General features: G+C 39.0%; 1 protein-coding gene across 3 annotated transcripts in view; it reads right to left on the bottom strand.

Annotated features, from left to right (window-relative positions):
* Positions 1-12,917: 12,917 nt before the first annotated feature.
* Positions 12,918-20,748, bottom strand: part of TAFA1 (TAFA chemokine like family member 1) — a 514,072-nt gene continuing 506,241 nt past the window's right edge. For all 3 annotated transcript variants that reach the window (XM_059161465.1, XM_059161463.1, XM_059161464.1), the window contains 2 exons: positions 19,670-19,794; positions 12,918-14,047 (listed from right to left, as the gene is read on the bottom strand). In XM_059161465.1, coding sequence (XP_059017448.1) covers positions 14,030-14,047; positions 19,670-19,794 — 143 coding nt within the window. In that variant the 3' untranslated portion in view covers positions 12,918-14,029. The remainder of the gene's footprint in view (positions 14,048-19,669; positions 19,795-20,748) is intronic.

Genomic DNA, 20,748 nt, shown 5'->3' with positions numbered 1-20,748 from the left:
CGGTTTAGGAATCACTGACTGAGATCCCAGTTTTAAGCCTTCAGCACTTGGAAGGAGCCAATTTGAGAAAAGAAAAACTGAAAAGATTCTTGGCTGCTTTTTGTGGTACCAGCAGCCCATGATGGTGTTACAACCCAGCAAGCCGTCAGCTACTCCGATGCACATTTGAAGCCCTTCCCATGCCTCGAGGCTTTCTTAACTGCTGTGTTAAATGGAGAAAAACAAGCAAGAATAAAAAATCCCGGAGAAACAAGAAAAAAAATCCTAAATAGCTTTGAAGCTTTGGGTTTTTTGTTGTTGTTGTGTTATTTTGCTTTTTCACCCTCTACCTCAAAGCACCACAGAACTATAAAGTTGTTAAAGTCCTTCTGAGACACGTATCATTACCGGATCTTTTTTTTTTTTTTTTTTTTTTTTTTTAAAGATTTTATTTATTTGACAGAGAGGCACAGCGAGAGAGGGAACACAAGCAGCGGGAGTAGGAGAGGGAGAACCAGGAACCTGAGGCAGGGCTCCCTTCCAGGACCCTGGGATCATGACCTGAGTTGAAGGCGGAGGCTCTAAGAATGAGCCACCCACGTGTCCCTCATTACTGAATCTTGAGATGCTGCAAATTCTGAAAAACACCGCATATCTGAATAATATGTATTTGAGAAAAAGAAATCCAAACAGAAACCTGCAAACACTTCACAGGTCACTGGAGAGGAGTATATTTTGCACTGTTGTCTTAAAAGTTGGGTAGAAAAGGAGGGAGAAGTCGGAGAAAGGACCAACAGATGCAGCTTGAACAGGCCTCGAAGTGGTCTTTAAGTGGCTGCAAGTGCTGTCAGTGGGTTCGAAAGCCAGCAGTGTGTGGTGCCAAGTATTTATACGTCTGAATTATTTTTGCATGCATTTATGATTGTCGTTCTCAACAAGGCAATACTTCACTTACCCTCACGGGCCACGTGGAAATTTGTGCAATAGTTTCTTTTCTTTCTTTTTTTTTTAATATTTTATTTATTTACTTGTCAGAGAGATAGAGTACAGGCAGGCAGAGTGGCAGGCAGAGGCAGAAGGAGAAGCAGGCTCCCTGCAGATCAAGGAGTCCGATGGGGGACTCAATCCCAGGACGCTGGGATCACGACCGGAGCCGAAGGCAGCCGCTTAACCGACTAAGCCGCCCAGGCACCCCTGTGCAATGGTTTCTTGGTGGCTACAGGATTGTGGGCGGCTGCTAATACGTGGTGAGCAAGGAGAGACCGTATGTGCCAAAAAGTGCATGAGATGTTTCTGCTTAAGGCAGAATTATTGTCTCAAAGCATTATTAATGTCACAGTGAACATTAGTGGAAGTGAAAAATCTGTTTTAAATGATCTGGGCCCAGAAGTGAACTCAGACACAAAAAGAGAAATTTTTGTATGCTTTCAAAAACCTGAGGCATAATTGGCATTCCATAAAATTCACCCTTTTAAAGATTTTTAAAAATTTATTTATTTATTTTGAGAGAGAGAGAGAGCACAAACAGGGGGAGTGGCAGAGGGAGAGAGAGAAGCAGGTCTCCACTGAGCAAGAAGCCCAACACAGGGTTCAATCCCAGGACCTGGGGATCATGACCTGAGCTGAAGGCAAGATGCTTAATGGACTGAGCCACGCAGTCACCTTCTAAAGCAGTGAACAAGTCAATGGTTTTAAGTATATTCCAAAGGTTGTATACCTAGATGACAGTTTACACTTGTAGTGAACAGAGCATAATATTTACAGATGATGAATCACTATGTTGTACACCTGAAACTAATGTAACATTGTGTATCCATGATACTAAAAAAAGAAAAGAAAAGAAAAGAAAAGAAAAGAAAAGAAAAGAAAAGAGAAAGGTTGTGCATTGCTACTAACTAGTTCCAGACAATTGTCATCAATCCCAAACAACAAACTAGCCGCCATTCTCTCCTCCCCGCTTCCCTCCAGCTCCTGGAAACTGACCCACCTCTTTTCTTTCTCTAGAGACTTGTCCATTCTGGACATTTCATAGAGATAGAATCACAGGATACGTGACCTTTGGTGTCTGGTTTCTTTGACTCAGCCCCGTGTTTTCCAAGTTCACCCATGTTGGAGCATGTATCAACACCGAATTCCTTTTTAGGGTTCAGTGACATTCAGTGACATGTATAGATGAGCCACATTTTGTTTTATCCATTCATAAAGTGATGGACATCTGTGTGGACATGATTTTGATACACACTAAAATTATTCGGGAGTGTAACTGACATGTACATGGGGAAGGATTGTTCTGGTTTGTTCTGAACTTGGTCAAGAATTAGTCACCATTCCAGAAAAATCATATTAGTGCTAGGAATATGGATTATGGATTTGAGTCAGCAATAAACCCATTTGTTTCGGTTTTTATTTATAGATGTTGCATTCTTGGCTTTATGTAAGTACACCATATCTGTTACTTCATCTGTATTTTAAAATATTTGTACACACACAGTTTTGCTTAGTCTATAATTTAAAATATAATACGTCAACCATATATGAATAAATTTTACTTCTTAAATCCAAATTTTGTCATTAGAAGTGTGTTCAAATCTTTATGTATTTCATTATGTCTTCTAACATTATGTGCTAGAGCACTTACAGAGTAAAATAAATATTAGTTTATTATAAGTCAATTTTCTTGCAGATATCTTTTATATTATACTTGTGAATTACATTAACTTTTTGGAATTACATGTATAGGGAATTTATATTATCCATGAATTTCATTTCAGGAGGCTTAGATGACGTCCTAAGGGGGCATTTGATCTTGCAGGGTTGACAAACATTGTATTAGGGCAGGATTGTAAAGAGATTATTTTGTAGGGTGATGTCCTTCTGACATAGGGCCCACATTTCTTTGATGGCATTTGCAAGCATGGAGCTTTGTTCCGCACTTTGGAATATTTGGGGCAGTTTGTTGCTGGACTCCGGGTAAATGTACCACAATGAAAAATGAATCAACGATGGATGTAGCACCTCCGAGTTCGCACTGATTATTCCCATTTAATAATTTTCTCCCAAAACAAAACTTCCTCCCAGAACAAAGAAGTATCTGATGGTCTTTTATTTAGACGTATCTGGAAAGGGCACAGAGATCATAAGTAGCATAAGTTAAAATGGGAAGATGAAATAGAGTTGAGAGATTCTGTCCAGATGAATTTTCATATATTGACTATCCCACTACTCAAATGTGTTATTGCCTCTAAATCTGGTAGATAATGAGAGGATAACAATCATCTGCCAAACCATTGTAAATGGTAGTGGAGACATCCCTGGCTAAAATACTGCTTGCTCAGTTTTACATCTTTGAACCAATCCCTACCTTCAAACATTTTGGTTTCGGTGGCTTTGTTTTTGGTCTGCTTCCCTGTGATTAAACTTCTGATCGGTTCATCCTTGCAGTTGAGGTTATACCTGACTGAGATTCTAGCCCCGCTCCCTAACAAAGGGCTGCTGGTTTCTTAGAAAATTCCTCTGATTCCAAGTCCTTTCCATCATCACCTCATCATTGCTGTAACCCATTGGGTAGGAGTGGCATGGACTTGCTTGCTAATTGACTTTGAAGAAACTGATACCATTGAAGCTGGGAAGGAGGACCTGTTTTCCCTGGTGAGCAATACTTTGGGGACAGTTAAGGGACATCTGTACATCCAAACCAAGCCATTTGGATATAGGCAGTGTTAGTTGCTCTCGAGAACTTGAGAATTTCTCGCATCGTAAGAATCTGATATTATCAAAGATCTTTAATTCTCTAACCCTAACCCTAACCCTAACCCTAGAAGACTTAGATCATCACAAATTCTGAGAAGTACGAGATTGTTCAGGCACAAATCCTCCTACAGAACTCCTAAGAGTTCTCATCTGTTTGAACACCCTTCACAACAAGAGAATCACTACCTACTGTGAAAAACCTATCAAGTAAATTGTTCTTGTTTTAACTGAAATATATTTAGTTATATATCCATGCACTCTGGGGCACCTGGATGGCTCAACAGGCTAATCATCTAACTTGGCTCAGGTTGTGATCTCAGAGTCCTGGGATCAAGCCCCACTTGGCAGGGAGTCTGATTGTTCTTCTCCCTCTGCCCCTCCCCACCTCATGCACACACTCTTTCTCTCAAATAAATAAATAAAATCTTTTAAAATTATAAATTCCATGCACTCTTTAGAAACTAATTTTATCCTTTTCTTTTTTTTTTTTTTTTAAGATTTTATTTATTTATTTGAGAGAGAGAGACAGTGAGAGAGAGCATGAGCGAGGAGAAGGTCAGAGGGAGAAGCAGACTCCCCATGGAGCTGGGAGCCCGATGTGGGATTCGATCCTGGGACTCCGGGATCATGACCTGAGCCGAAGACAGTCGTCAAACCAACTGAGCCACCCAGGCATCCCTAATTTTATCCTTTTCTAAATGACAGAACTTTCAATATTTAAGTACACCTTTCATTCTTCATCTACTTATTCTTTCTCACAAATCTAAAGTTCATGTCCTTTGACTGTTCCTCACCAACAAAACTGCTTTCCTCTACCTACCTATTTGCTTGAACTTGATTTAACCATCCTACTTTCTCAATGACCACTTTGATTTTGGACCATCTGCAAGACTGGCCTGCATACTGTCAATACTCTCCTCTGTGTGGTTAATCATAAAACAAGGCACAGGACACAGCCCAGACAGAACTCGCTTTTCTGCTACCAGAAGTATTTCTCCAGGATACAATCGTTCCATGAATTAGAAACCTTTGAATATGGATATTCATTGTGGTTATGAGCTTGCATGAACTTTTCCTATCATCCAGACTTTTCCATGATAGACTAGGGGCCAGCAAACTTCATAAAGGGCCCAGTAGTAGATATTTTAGGCTTTCTGAGCCATAAGATCTCTGCAGCACCAACTGTTCAACTGTTGTTGTAGCTCAAGTGTAGCTGTAGCCAATATGTAAACGTGGCTATGTTACAATAAAACTTTATTTACAAAAACAGACAGCAGGACAGATTTACTGTGAGGGCCGTAGTTTGCCAATTCTTGGCCAAAAACTCATACCTTGTTAAAATCTGGACATACTGTGGTCATCAATGTCTTGAAATCTTTCAGATTGGTTAAAGAACAACGAAAGGTCAATGAACAATTAAAGGTCAATGAAAAAGGTGTCTGACAGGACTTTTTTTCCCTGGTTAATGCAAGTTGGCTCCTGGTGATCACTGCTTGCCTAACTATTCACAGAAATCACTTAAATCATCTACTGTAGAATCCTGCCCTGGGCTGGCCTCAGGGTCACTGGTCTTTACTTTTAAGAACTCACTTCTTCTTTTTAACAATTATAGCTATACTTAACCCATATGGGTGCCTCTCCCAGATACCTCAAAATTCCCTGTCACTAGGGAGGTCATTTTTTGATAGTTCAGAAATTTGAAAGTTTCGTGATTCTCTCTCAGAGATGGTGATATGCTGGAGCTGGCTCTCACTGGCTGTGGGAGTCAATGGTGCATGGTAGCTTGAAATCAGCCAGGGTGGGAGTATTTACACTAAAGAAATCAATAAATAGTACAAAGCAGAGTTATCCCCCTCCCATGATCATGGCACACAGGACACTTGAACAACTGGGGAGAGCTAGATGCTCTGTTACAAATCTCTTGAATTTATTTCTTTCTGAACAATATTCCATTCTGATGTTTTAGACACTAGATAATTTTATTAACACAGGAAAATGAAAAGAGAAATAAAACAGTTGCTTGAGAGAAAACCCTAAATTTTTTATCACCTATATATTCCTGGTTTAGGCAGATTTGTCCTACTAGCTTTGAACATAGCTACAAGATGCTTTTTAGGGTGACCTTACTATTTCTGGAAGTCGATGTTAGTCCTTAATTCATTTAGCCTTTGTAATGATATTCTTAGAGATCTCTATCATTCTTATACAGACTTTCCTGATTATGTGACTTTCCTAGATCTTTCACTTATGCCCTTAAATTTCTACACTGGCATTTTAGGCTACCATTTTATCCTTTTGGGATGATTTGGTGTTGTCTGCACAGAAGGTCATTTGTGAGAACCTCTGTAAGAAGTGTTAATGATTCCCTAATTGGGGATTGAAATTAGAGTTTTTTGGTGTATTTTCTAGAATGCCATACTTGTTTTACCATTTGGTGAAAGAAATACTAGGATTAGAGATGAATTAAAATTTTCTCATTAATAATTCAATTAAACTTTGTTCATTGACAATGAGGTAGGTCAAATCAGAAGGGACAGAAAGCTTTCTCATTATGACTTACTTTTATGAGATGCAGCCCAGGCTTACTCTTGGCTCATCAAGATGGCCTTGGATAGATAAGCCTATGAAATGGAATCAATGGATGTAGTTGAGACCTGAATGTAAATTCTCAGCTTCTCCATAAAAGGGAAAGAAGAATTCACTGATCTGTGCCTAGTTTGTGACAGGAAAGTGTTCCATTTTCTAAATAGTATAAAAAACTATTACTAAATAGTAATTTACGTTTACTAAATAGTATAAAAACCCTCCTTACTGGGGCGCCTGGGTGGCTCAGTGGGTTAAAGCCTCTGCCTTCGGCTCGGGTCATGATCCCAGGGTCCTGGGATCGAGCCCCACAGCGGGCTCTCTGCTCTGTGGAGAGCCTGTTTCCTCCTCTCTCTGCCTGCCTCTCTGCCTACTTGTGATCTCTTTCTGTTAAATAAATAAATAAAATCTTAAAAAACAAAACAAAACAAAAACAAAAAACCTCCTTACTGGTCCCTTCAGTTCCACTTGTGTGCCTATCCTATCTTTTTCCTCTCTTGGAATAGAGTGGTCACCTTAACATTGCCTTAGGTGGGTCTGTCTATAAGAAGGCCCTGAGACAGGGATTTTAATGCAAGTAGTTTATTTGGGAGATGAATATAGGAAGCACTGATAAGGAAACAAGGACATGAGACAGGAATGAAGTGAACCCCCAAAATGTATGTTTATGAGCAGGTTTGGGGCAGCTGGGCCTCAATCTCATTTGGCACAACTCAGAGACTGAATAGAACTGTGGTGTCCCATAAGATAGCCATTAGCAGCATGTGGCTGTCTATTAAGTTAATAAAATTAAATAAAAATAAAAATTATTTCCTGTGTCACAGGTGACACATTTTCAAGTGCTCAACAGCTACAGGTGGCTACCATAACGGAGAGCTCAGATCAAGAACATTTTCACAGTACAGAAAGTTCTACTTGACGGTCATGATGTAGAACAACCTTCAGAGTTGTCCCACCTGAGAATGAGGAAGCTGGGAAATTTGTACATCAAGTTTCATCTGCCACTGGTTGATGGTTGCTCTCCTAATTCCCTGAGACATCTGGTCTACCCTGCACATGTATAGGACCAAGGACAGGATCCAGATGGACACCAATATTTTCTGGTGTAAGTATAAATTAGATTGTGTCACTGGCTAAAAACCTTTTTTCATCTCTTCCTGCCACAGTTTAGACAAAACTCGAATTTTTTGTGTAGCCCCATGATCTGACTCCAAGTTTACTTCTCCAAACTCATGCCACTTTGCTCTAACTACTCTGATTTGACAACATACAGAAAGAGACTTTGCTTCAGGCTTGCAGATACTTAGAAATTCTCCTTGGCTGAGGCCTTGGCATATACTAATTCAGCCACCTGCAACACCCACACTGCTCACCCTCGCTCACCCTCACTCCCTGTTTGGGTCTCTGCATGGCTGTTTCCTGCTACCGTCTAGTTCTTAGTTCCACCTCCTTCAAGAGACACTTCCTGCTTCTCCTCCCCAAGCTCATGTTTCCCTTCCATTATTTACTTTTGTGGCTCCTTTTGCATGTCTTTTATCATGATTTATGGTTACTTGTTCACTGTTTTTTGTCTATTTCCCCTAGAATGATGTAAACTCTGGAGTTATCTCAGTATCTAGTACTGTGCCTGACACAGAGTAACCACTCAGCAGGTTCTTGGTAATTGAGTGGAGTGAATGAATGAGTGAAAGCAGTCTCTGTCGCTGTGGTAGCTGTAAGAGCAGACAATGAAAAGTCATGCCTCTGCCATAACAAGGGTTCACATAGGAATCCGGTAGGACAATAGTCTGAATGACAAGAGACCAGATGTGGGGAAAAAGTAGCCAGGTAATGACATTGTGTAGTTGCTGAAAATTGTCTTACACAGCAGATGGTTCAGGTCATTAGCAATTCAAGATCTGGATAAACAGTCTGGACACCAGCAAGGTGCCTTCTCCAACATGCAATTACTTGCTTGTGCCAATGCCAACGCTTGAAAGTAAGTTATATTGACATTTTCCAGTGGCTTAAAAACATTAGCAGTGGTAATGGCAAATGGCAAATCCCACAAAGTTGAGAAAGATCAGTTTAGTCCTTGAGCGTTCTAGCAAGAGAACATGAAATCATATTTTGGCTGTTAGTTACCCAAGTTTCTTTTTTTTGTTTGCCTTCGGTGGGGCTAGCATTGACATGGAACCTCTAGGTGACACAGAATCATGGGAATCTGAGAAGAGCACAACCACCACAGCTTACCTGCTGCTTTCCATTTATAACATATTTCCACTTTCTCTATTTCCCTCATTCTCTCATAACCTTTAAATTTGGGGCACGATCTCCATTTTATATACATGAAAACTCAGAGAGTTCAGGCTTTTCTAGGTTATAAGTAGAAAACGAGGATTTGAATCTTTGGGGAGGGGGTTGGGGGCTGTACTAGCTCATAATCTTGGGGCTCTTTGCAATGGATATAGTCCTTTATCAGCCTGAAATGTGAAAGAGAGAAGAAGAAATATTTCAGGGGGGTGGGAGGGTTGGGGAGGTGGGGTGTGTGTGAGAGAGAGAGAGAGAGAGAGAGAGAGAAATGGTGGGTGGGGGAGGGGTGAGAAACCTTGAGAGCTTCTAGATCTGGAGGAGGATCCAGCTCAGGGGACAAAGAAGTCATGAATTTGCATATGTGGGAAGGTATCTTTGGAACGTGAAAGCAGGGAGAAAAGGCCATTCCAATTGGGCAGCCAGTTTGTAACATTCTTTAAACTAAATGTACAAGCTTCTCATATCTATTAGCACCAACTGGTGGATTCTGCTGACTTCATACTGTCTCTTCCCAGTCCCTAAATTTTGCTCCCACACCAGCTTGTGACCCCCAGGTTGGAATCTATGGAAGTTTAATCAATTAACTTCACTCTAGCCAGGGGCTGACCCCTTTTTGTAACCATGGCATGCCCCCAGTTGAGGACAGTTGAGGTGGATCGATGCCCCCAGAGTTCTCAGTGGATAAGTATGACAGTCTGCAGGTTAAGTGCAGTGAACGTCAAACAAGTTCTAACTCCATTGGTTTTTCTACCAGCGGAGGATGTACGCAAAGACACAAATCCAAGAGAATAATGCAATGTTAGGCTAGACTTGTATTTCACTGGATGGTTTCATTCAAACTGGCATTTCATGGGTGAAACAGAGTTGTTAGCCCTTTTCTTTTAATGCAAATTCAATGGGTTATAAATATCTAACATTTTGAGAAATCATACAAGCCTCTAGGTTTCTGGATTTTCCCAAAATAACAACCACCACCACCACCACAACAACAAATAAAACAGAAGAACTGGGCCACCCTGGCTCCCTAACCCTACAGGATAATAATATTCTGGAACCAATGCTAGCTGCTGAAAAGGGAAGGAGAGAGAGGGAAAAGCAGGCTACTCACTGGGAGCCTGATAGGGGACTCGATCCCGGGACTGTGGAATCATGACCTCGGCTGAAGCAGACGTGAGCTGAAGACAGATGTTTAACAGACTGAGACACTCAGGCTCCTGACACCACTGTCTTGAGGCAAGTCTGGCCCCAGAGTTCCCTCGGCACATGCGTGTGAGTGTACTCTCAGGTTACAGCTTCTCCGAACAGGTGGGAGTTAGGGCTGCCTGTATGCCACCTGATCTATAAACCAGTCTGTTAGGACTGGGGTCCCAGCTTTCATGTTTGATAATCAGTAGTTATTATTTTTTTAAATAATACAACTAGCTGCCAAGACAAAAAAATGAGAGCTTAACACGTGGTGAAACGTGAAGCAAACTAAATAACGAATAGATAAATAAATGAGAACGCTTTGCAGACCAATGATGTGAGAACATGTCACAACATCTCCTGATATGCCCCTAAGACCTTTTCAAGGAAAAAAAAGCCCTCTTATTCTACCTAAAAGTTTTAAATCTTTAACAGGAGATGTGTGTGTGTGTGTGTGTGTGTACGTATGCCTGCACAAGGAATTAATGATTTTCTCTTTAATTTTCTTTGAAGTATGAACATGATTCTATTTTATCACTTTGTATGATGCCTGTGGGCACTAAGCCTCCTGATTCTACCACTGTTTTCCCTAGTCCAGAGCCCTCACTTTTCTTAATATATCTTATATCCTATTTTCTTATATTTATACACTTGATGGAGGTGGCTTGAGCCCTAGAATTTCCTAGACACTAAATCTTTTATTTGGAAAGCAGACAGCTCATGAAAAGGGAAATCGTATACTTCTTTGTCAGGTAAACCTTAATAGATTCTGAAATGGAAGTGTGAAGCTTAATTAAAAGAAAAACTAGTATTATGATTTGACATTTAACCTTCCAGGAGGGAGTACATATCCTACGTAGGCGAGGAATGTGTGGATCTCCTCATATAAACAATTTTCATACCCTTCATAACTTACATCAGTGACAATGGCAGGTTGGTATAATATACTACGCTATAGAAAACCACTGTATTGCTTTGTGAAAATTACTCTGGATTTGATCAGAAAGTGATGTTGAATTTTTGTGTTGGTGAAAACATTCTTCATCATTTGATAACAGAAAAAAGTCTCGTAGTAAAACTTCTCAGCATGCTTGCCAAATCCATTAATAGATAAATCTAATCACACACACACACACACACACACACACACACACAAGTCAACAAATAAGCTTTACCTAACTCAAAAACCTGTCTTACGAAATGAACCACATTTTCCGTTTTACCAAGAGACGGGCTCTGGATGAAACCCTTTCCATTGGCTCTAAGTATGTTAGAACAGTGTCACACCTGATGTACAAGCTTAAAGTCATTATCAGTCATACCACACTGAGCTCTTTATTTCCAGCAATAACATGATAAAACTTTTTCAACAACAGATGTAGGCACGGAGTAGCTACTGAGTCCCTTAACTGAGATGGGTCCAATTTAAATACAACTTGATGGTTCACACATTTGTATAAGGGCCTTGATGAATCCAAATTGAATTTGATGACATTTACAAATATTTGCACTGTTTTATTGGATGGTTGCCTGATTCTGATGTGGTCTTTTTCTCCCTTTTCTCTTCTTCTAGGTCTTTTCAAGGGATGTTATTGCATGAAGTGAACACTAGGAAATAAATTGGCAGACCTGGGCCTCTAGACTAACTCTTTCATTGACTTACAGGCTCTGGTTACAGAAGGGGAGAAGCTGTAAGCTCCATGTATCATAAATTATGAGAAGTGTCTGTATGCGTGAGGCCATAGAAAAGAGAATATTCTTTTTTTTTTTTTTTTTCCATTGGATTTTCATTCAGGACCGATGCTTTTAAAAGAATATTCCAGGAAATACTCATCTCCTTGAAAAGGCCACATGACCAGGGAATTTGGAGGCAATAATAATGCTAGTACAATTTGTAATGGCAAACATCTCATATTAGTTAATCTTACTGAAGAATGTTAGGAGATTTTATATAAAAATCCAGATTTCTGGTTCTATTGAAAAAACTGAAGATGTGACAAGGCCGTGAATATATCCTCACACAGAAATTAAGCAGTGACATACCATCCATTAGTTAAGTAACCACCTTACATGTCTAGATTCTGGAAACTCTTGACTTGGCAATGCAAGTCTTTCTTGGAGATGTACATCATGTTTGGTGTATTAAAGGCTCTGAAAATTTCCCCAGTAAATATTTCTGTTTTATTTATTTAAAAACTTTTCCCCAATGTATTTAATTATGGACATTTTTTTTCCTCCCCATTTTGAGAATTGCCATTCCAGATCATTTTTTGCATTCAGGATTTCAGGTTTCTCTCTGAAGTTTACAAGTGGAAGTCATTTGCTAATATATTCTTTGGTACATGAATGTGGACCATAAATTCACGGGATTCTGATTTTGCTGTATGGATTTTATGCTATCTTCTGGCAAAGTTTGTGAAGGTATTTGGAAAACCTAGATTTTGCAATTAGGAGTCTATTTCCATTTCTGTGTGCTTTTTATAGGCATTCAATGTGCTTTTTATAGGCATTCAATATTCAGAGTCAATCTATCCGATTAGAGTATTTACATATTTAATCACACTTCAAGCTATATCGGCAGACATGAAGGAACCTCTGGATTTCACCCAAGGTTTACCTTTAAAAATCCCCACTAGGGGACCACTTGTGCTGGCGATGTAGTAAGAGGTCCTAACCACATGTATTCTAGAGAGAAGGCTTTGGAGAAAAAATCAGATATACTTGCCATATGCTAGGTTAAGTAACAGGAATGTTTGGTATTATTATGCTATCCCGGTAGATAATAAATAGTATTTCCTTTCTATAATCATCATATGAGTAAGTTTTAAAAAGAAAATATGGAGAAAAATGTCTTTTTTGAGAAGTGAGCCCCATATGTCTCAATCAAGTGACCAGTAGAGGAACCCAATCATGGGATTTGACATTTCATCTTGCGGGCTATGTACACAGCAGTAATAGTAACAAATTTCTGATTTTCAAAATACTGAGATTAGAAATATTGGCTGTGATGGCAGCAAAGACCTCACGGAAAAAATTCTGGCTGACTACAAGTCTCTAAGCAGGGTGTTCTCTGGATTTGGCTAAGGCTGACTCAGGACAAATACATGGCAAATAAAGAGGACAAGTAGTTTTAGAAAGAAGTTATTTACCACTTTAATAGGGCTGTCCAGCATTTGGTCACATAGATCATTCTGGAATTTAATTGCTTTAATGGTCTTCCTGTCTCACCAGAAGAGATCTGAATCCTCTTGGAAAAAGCAAATCAAACATAGAAAGAGGTGCCATGATAAGACTTGTTGCTACAGCACTATGTACTTAATGACGCCAGACTTTGGATTTAATCGGAGGACATTTCTGCAGTCTAGGACAGCTATACAAAGCCTTAAGACATCGTATTTACAGAACTTATTAATACAGGGATCCATATTCTACCATAATTTTGCCAGAGTCTTAATAGCATGGTGGAGTAGCTTCCTCAAGAATCCTCATTGTCTTATCTGTGGAAAAGCTAGTAGTTCTAAAAATACTTTCCTGGAAGAGGTTAGAATGGTTATTATATATCAATTGAATATAAAGTATGGTTATGTAAGCCAAGCTTGCATGCTAATATTGCACAGGGTAGAAAGCAATAAAACAGGACAATGTGCTTCCTTGGGCCATCTGGTAGAAACAGAAGGAAGCTCTCAATTCAGTATTGTTATGATGCCTCAGATTCCAGGAGTCCACCTGTAGCTGGCCTTCCACTGTGAGTACCATGCTGAAATTTCAAAAGGGCACATGTCTTCTTCCTTGCCAATCAAAAAAGAAATTGCGACAAAACAAAACAAAATATCCAAACTCAAAGAGGTACACCAGCCGTCTCAAACTGTGGTATTGTTCATTTCTTGAAGAGAATATATAATATTTCAAAATATTATATATATACATATATTTAAAATGGTACAAAGGAACTATAGATCCAAATTAGAAGATAGTTGATCGTTCTTCGTAATCCCAAAAATTTTCATTGAGAAAACCCTTTTTTTTTTTAAACCCACTTCCCATGGTGTTGCCAAAAGCGTGGGGTCTTCTCACTATAGAATACTTCGTGACACACAGTAAAAGCACTGTGATTATCTGTTAACCAGTCAAAGTGCAAATAAGAAATCCATTTGGCTTGTAACGTATAAGATGTTTTAAATTCTTAAAATGTGTTTTCCGCAGAGGTGGTTTTCCTTTGCTTCTATAACAAATGCTTCCATTAGGTTCTTGGGTGGATCTGAAACCAAAGAAAGAAAGAAATTTCAGGGAGAAAAGAATGAGATGAAGGCATAAAGAAAGGTGAATAGGCAGAAAATGAGGACATCTTGAATTTATAGTATGTTGCTTCTTTCAAGTGCTCTGAAGCCAAAAATGTTAGTCTAGAACTGTAGTTCTCAAATGGTGATCAAAAAGCACACCGACAGGCCATCGTATTTTTATCAATTCATTACACTTATTTTGCCACAGCTGAGGAGATAGGCTCTGGGAGCAATGAATAACCATGACTGGATTCACAGGCACGTGACCTACCCAGTGTTACACAAACCCTGGTGCTGAACAGGCCCTCACACTTCATTTAATGACCTGCTACTGCGGTCTTGAAATTACTACTTATTTTTGAGCAAGAAGCCTGTTGTCATTTTTGCCTTGGGCCCTTCAAGTTATGTAGTTAGTCCCATGTCTGTTTGATGAGAATTTGAACTAAGTAAGTCATTCAATGGCCTTGTCAAGTTGGCCTGCTGTATCATGTAGGGGGGTAAAGTCACTGCCAAGGTTAGAACACATTTTCTTAGGAACACAGAAGACTCTTGTAGGATGAGGAACTCTTCCTCTCAATGACATGGCACTCAAGGGCAACTGAGAGCGAACTGTTACAACTTAGGATGCTACTTAATATATTTGAATATGGTCCCAAAGACTTTAATGTTCAAAAAAAATGCATGCACAGAGAATCACTGGTGTGGGGCAGAAATGATGATTCTAAGAGAGTTGAAGTTTCTACTTTAGAGTTTTAGGACATAGGTATTTTTCTTCATCATCTCTAAGTTTTTTGTTTGTTTGTTTCTTTTCTTTTTTTTTTTTCATCTCTAAGTTCTTTATAGTCTTAGGAATTGAGTGTTCTGAGTCCAGGGGTGGAGTCCATGAAAAGCTTTCAGGGTTGGGTAGGAACAGTAATAAAAGTTGGCTTTCAAAAGTTGGTTGCACTAGGGGCAGCACGTATCAGAAATCTTCACACATTTAAATTTTTATCCTCTCCATATGACTAACAGATTCTTCCAAACTTTGGTTTCTCATATTCCAGTACTATTTATCACCTCCTGTTTCCACTGTCTTCTTCATCAAAGGAAGAGGGAAAGTGACATTTGCAAAACTGAAATGGAATTGCCTGTCTTTTGTCTGTATCGAATTGCCATTCCGCCCCACCCCTCCAACCTTAGATCCTATCCTCCATGGAAGAACAGGAGATTGGTCATACCCACCATTCCATCCCCCAAACTTGACTACACTAACTTTAGATAGAAGAGGTTAAAATATATTTATTGGTTAAATAAATGAATCATTCACTCTAACCCAGGGGCAATTTTGACAACATAAATTGATTTATTTTTCCCTCCTGCAATTTCCCGATCCACCCACCCTGCACACCCCACTCCTGCCCACCTTCTTACCCTTCTCCCTTAAAGATAGTTCATGCAAAATGGTCTGGACATCGGGATTGTATAGGCTTTCATAACACTTCAGACCCAGTGGAATTTTGAGGGATAAAGCTGGGATCTATCCAAGCTGTTACATTACTCTTCTGTAGTATAAAAAGAACTGGCTGATGAGAATGGATGGAGATATGCAAAGTCAGAGCTGCCATTAGGAGGATGGGTCCGGTAGGGTGTGGACAAATGACTGTAGTGGATTTGTGTAAATCATCAATTTGACAAGATACCCATTGTGGTTAGGTGTGCAGTCTGAGGTCTGCTAACACCCTTTTAGGGAAAGGGAACTTGACTCTACATTGTGCAAATCTAACTGCTGATTATCTCATTAGTCTGAAAGACACTAACATACTGAGTTGAAGGAAATCCAAAGTTGCTTGATATGTTCCCAGATATTATACCAGATTATGCTCTATTATTTTAATCTGCTGATTTTTCCTTCCAAGCACCTTTAGTTTTCTCCTCATTTTATTCCCTTCCTCATTATGATCCCAAACGATGAATGTTCACTTTTTACATGTGAATTATTACAGCATTGTCAAACAACTTATTTTCTCCAGGGAAAAGTCTAGCTTTCTAAATTAAGGCATCATTCCTGAATATACAGAGTATACATTTATTCCTGAATGCATTGGATGCAGTGTCCCCAATTTCTTTTTTTAAAATACACATTATACCATATTACACCTTATTATTTTGTATATATTACATAAAATACTTATTATAGGGAATTAGCTCAACTAATTTTTGGAGATTGGCAAATTCAGAATCTACAGAGCCAATTTTCCAATAGTGTCACCACCTTTCAAACTTATGTTTTGGATATATAAGTTTAAAAGAAAGAAATAAACCAATAGGTTTCTAAAACCATAAGAAAAGATTTTTTGTCAATATCTGAATTGGTGTGTCTTGCCACAGACTACTAACAAAGCAATTTTAATGAAACAATTGAAGGGACGGTTAAGTGGGAATAGGATTAAAATTTAGCCTGGAGGCTTCACCCAGATGTACCAGACTTCTTTCCAGGAGGGTTTCTGTCACCAGCTTTACTGTACCCCCTGCTGAATTTTGGAAAACTTCTCAGGAGTGACTATTTTTTCTCTGTAAAATGACATTCAGGAAGCTTTCCCTTTCCCTAAGTTTTATTCTTTCCAATCTCCTGAAAGGGAAGCCTATGCTGGCTTCTACTTATCTTTTCTCCTTCCCTCTATAGGTTATATTATCATCTAAATCTAATTATCCCAGGGTTTTCCTTCAGATTGTGTCCCATTACCCTGGCTAGTTCCCATTCTGCAATATTTGGTCCTTTAAATGAAACAATGACTTTCTACTCTCCATCCTCCTTAAAAATGAGCATGATGAACCTCTGAATTAGATCACACTTTGAAATATATTTTGTTTATCTATATTTCACAGACTGCTGAGAATTTTGAGTTGGAATGATTATTTAGGAAATAACTCATAATAGCAAGGTTTTGAAAAAAACCTATATAAGGAAAAGTGATATTCAGGACTCTATCTTGCAAATCTCTTCATATTGGAGTTATTTTAAAAAATTAACAGTAGGAAGGTAACTCTCTATTGCCATTAACAAGCTGGGCGTGTTTCTTCTTCTTCTTTTTTTTCTTTTATGTTTTTTTTCCCCCTAAGAGCACTCTCTTTGAATAAGCCTTGCACATAAGAACCAAAGAGTTGATTTTATTTTTCTTCTTACTTTAAGAACTTGATTTTTTTTATCCTAAAGTTTACCTCTTAGATAAGAACAGAACAATGAAAGCCTATGACTCATAATTAAAGTACATCTGAATATCGAACTGTTTTAAATGTTAAACTACCAGAGGCAATATTTGAAGTATATAGGCATATTTCTACTCTGACTGGGACAAACAAACAGGGCAAACTAGAAAAATTAATATAAAACCTATTTCGGAGCACATAATTTAAGGACTGGTGTCAGCGTGCCATTATTTATATAGAAGGGAAAGTTCCTTTATGTATTAGCTGCACTTAATTGTGCCTTTGTGTTTAAAAGTGTGTATTTCACTGTGAATTTCTTTGCAAGGAAGTAGAGGAGATAACTAAGTCAGTAGTAGTGTCTGGGTCTTCTCAAGGTGTTAAAAGGTATTTTCCTAGTGTTTCCTTTTTTCCTTCTCTAAAGACAGTGTGGACGTTTATTAGTTGAGTGGTGTGTTGCTCACACGGCTATAGAGCAGTCTCTTGTTTCCTCACTTGAAATGGATGCACACATTAGAACAGGTACATCCTCTGCTTTCAAACCAACTGCGTGGGTGATTTACTTCTCTTGTACACTCAGCGGTCTTGGTTGCATTCATCCCACCCAGGACAGTAGCAAACACAGTACTCTCCAGCCTCTATTGCTGTGAACAGACCTGCACTGTACTTCGGGAAGAACAGAAAATGTCTAGGAGGTATTTATAATATGTTTTAAAATACACTCTACAGAGGCCAAATCAAAGAAAATTACAGTCATAAAAAGTAGCATTAACATTTCTGTGTTTTGTTTATTTATATTCTGTCTTCCAAAGAGTCCTCTAGTTGGTACCCTTGGAATTTCACATACTTAAATCCTGAAATAATTGGACTTGTGCTATTGTTCTTTACCAAGTTTCAGGTCTGGAGGAACCATGGGATCAGGGCTTATGTTCAATAAAGGGAGATCAGTTATCATTTGAAAGAGGAAATAGAGATTTGGCAGAAAACATGTCAGCAACCAGCTTGAAATAATGGTGATCGAATTCCAGTCGTACCGGTCATGATTCAGAGTAGCTGAAAACCGACTTGTGAGAGCATCTTCAGATGGGTTAGTAGAATTAGTTTCAGGCAAAATGTAACCTGAAAAGGGAAACCTGAAATCCATGCTTCGTCCGTTAATGAAGATGGTTTCTGGAGGTGAAGGTCATGAACTGGGTTCATTTCGAATAATCTCTCCTGAGGGTGTTCTTTGAACTGAAATATGATAATCCATGCTGAGTGTCTCAGGTGCACGAAAATGCATGTTAACAGGTAGGATGTTCAGGAACCTCTCCTGGCCATGAGCCAAGGAGGTATAACCATTTACTGCTTATTGTGGCCAATACTGGCAACTAAATTTGATATGCAAAGATTCTCTATTTATTTTTATATCTAAAACAGGTTTTATAAGGTATGATGTTTTCTGCATCACAAGGCTGCAACTATCAGTTTTATTTCTTGAAAGGATAACGTCGAGAAGGAAGATCTTGAAAGGATAACGTCATTATATGGGGGCGGGAATCAGGGATGTCCTTTTAAATTTGAGTCACCCTTTTTGGAAGGCTCAAATTCAATATGTTGGAATTTCTAAGTAGTCGTGCTTGCTTTCAACAATACCCAATGCATTAAAATACATACACATGTAACAGGGCTCATGGTCACATGATACAGATATGTGTAATAGACACGTGTTAAAATATTAACATTGTTCTGTTAATGTTGAATAAATGCTGTCTTAAATGCTCCAAGCAACCCTTCCTCCCCCTTTAGTACTCCCACATTGTCCTATGATCTAATATCTACAGGGTCAATGGCTGGCCTGGCCGGGGCCCTCTAACCTGCCATCGCAACACCAATTCTGATGAGTTGGTCGGCCTCCCTATGCAGGTTGTTTTGTATTTTGAAGGTAACTCCTTATTTTACCACAGAAAACAAGGAATGAAAATTCACATCACAAAAACCTTTCACTTCTTTAAAAAAATCATCAACTAAATCTTTGAAAGACCTATAGAACATGGCTGTACTTAAATGCAGTTTTTCTCAGCAAACCATCTGGATGAGTTAGGCAAGACCTTTATTTTATAATCTCTTTTGAGCACCACAGTTGTTGGCTGAATTATTTGAATAATTACTGTCTCTCTTCCCTTTGGCTATGACACCCCAGCCTTATTTATGAGCCAGTCACAGAAACACTGAAGTGCTCAGTATGGAAAAGTCAGGTTCAATCTCCAACTTCTTGTTGATGGATGGACACCGATATGAATGTTTAAGAATGTTTTCTGTCAGGGAAAGGCTTTTTTTATCTCCTGTTCAAAGCTTCTCTGGGGCAGTTTGTAGAACCCAAAGGCAAACAATACAGTGGGTAACATGCATGCAACATTTGAAAGAAATCCACTTACTCTTGTGGTCTTGATTTTATTGCCTGTAGCGCACATCCATCCGGAATTATCAGGTAATGTCTTACACTCTTCTCCTTCTAGACAAGGCTCCATCTCACACCACCATTTGCCAATCACTATGGAAGCTGCATGGAAACAGGAAACAAGTATGTTTGCATTCATCCAAACAACTCGGGCACAGGGGCCGTGACCTTCTGGAAGTGTCAATTCCCTTTCGAGCATGCAAATTTCTCTTTAAGCTTCTATGATTGGCTAAGCATTCTCTCTGAAGAAGAGTAATATTTTCATGTATCAGTCTCAACATCGCAAATATAATTTTATGCTGACTGGTTTGATCAAGCAACATTTTGTCAAAAATCTCCTCAGACAACGAAAGATGAAAACATATGGTTGGAAAGACATACTTTTTGGAGGAGCTTCTATGTTAGTTTTTACAAAACAAGGACCTGTACTATTTCTTTTTAGGGACAGGGACAAAAGTGTTAACTGCTCTTCAGAATGACAGAACTATTCCCTCAGGAAGGCCAGTTTATCCACCCAGCATTAGGGTTAATCCCCCAACCTAATGCTTTTGAGGAAAAAACCAAAATGACTGGAAGCATGAAAGAAAACCTGAAAAATAAAAACTAAGAGTAAAAATTAATAAAAGTACTTGTTTACAATCAAAGGTATGTTAAACCTCTGATTAAAAAGCCCCACTTTTCAGGGGAGTATCACAGATGACCACGACAGGAAGCTGGCAATGAATTTAGTGGATCTATTTATAGCACAGGCTTGTTTTTTGATCATAAGATTTTATAGGATAGTGACTGGATCACTCCGCACAAATCAAGAAGGTCCAATCTTCCCTAATGGCTTAATGAGTGAAGAATTATTTCTGCCATCCCAAATTCTCAAATGTCTGCCCGTGTCTCTTTCTGGCACTTTCTGATTGGCATGTTTTCACACTGGACTGGAACCCTAGTTCTGTAGATATTCACCCCTCAGCCCCTTACCCTCCAAAGAAGAGGCCACGCTGTGATGCTTCCTCTCATAAAGACAAAGAGGTCAGATGACATCTGTTAACATCACAGAGGATT

Source organism: Mustela lutreola, chromosome 2 (assembly GCF_030435805.1).
Source record: "Mustela lutreola isolate mMusLut2 chromosome 2, mMusLut2.pri, whole genome shotgun sequence".
Lineage (NCBI taxonomy): Eukaryota > Metazoa > Chordata > Mammalia > Carnivora > Mustelidae > Mustela > Mustela lutreola.
Note: the sequence above shows the minus strand (reverse complement) of the source record. Positions and strands in the feature narration are given on the sequence as shown.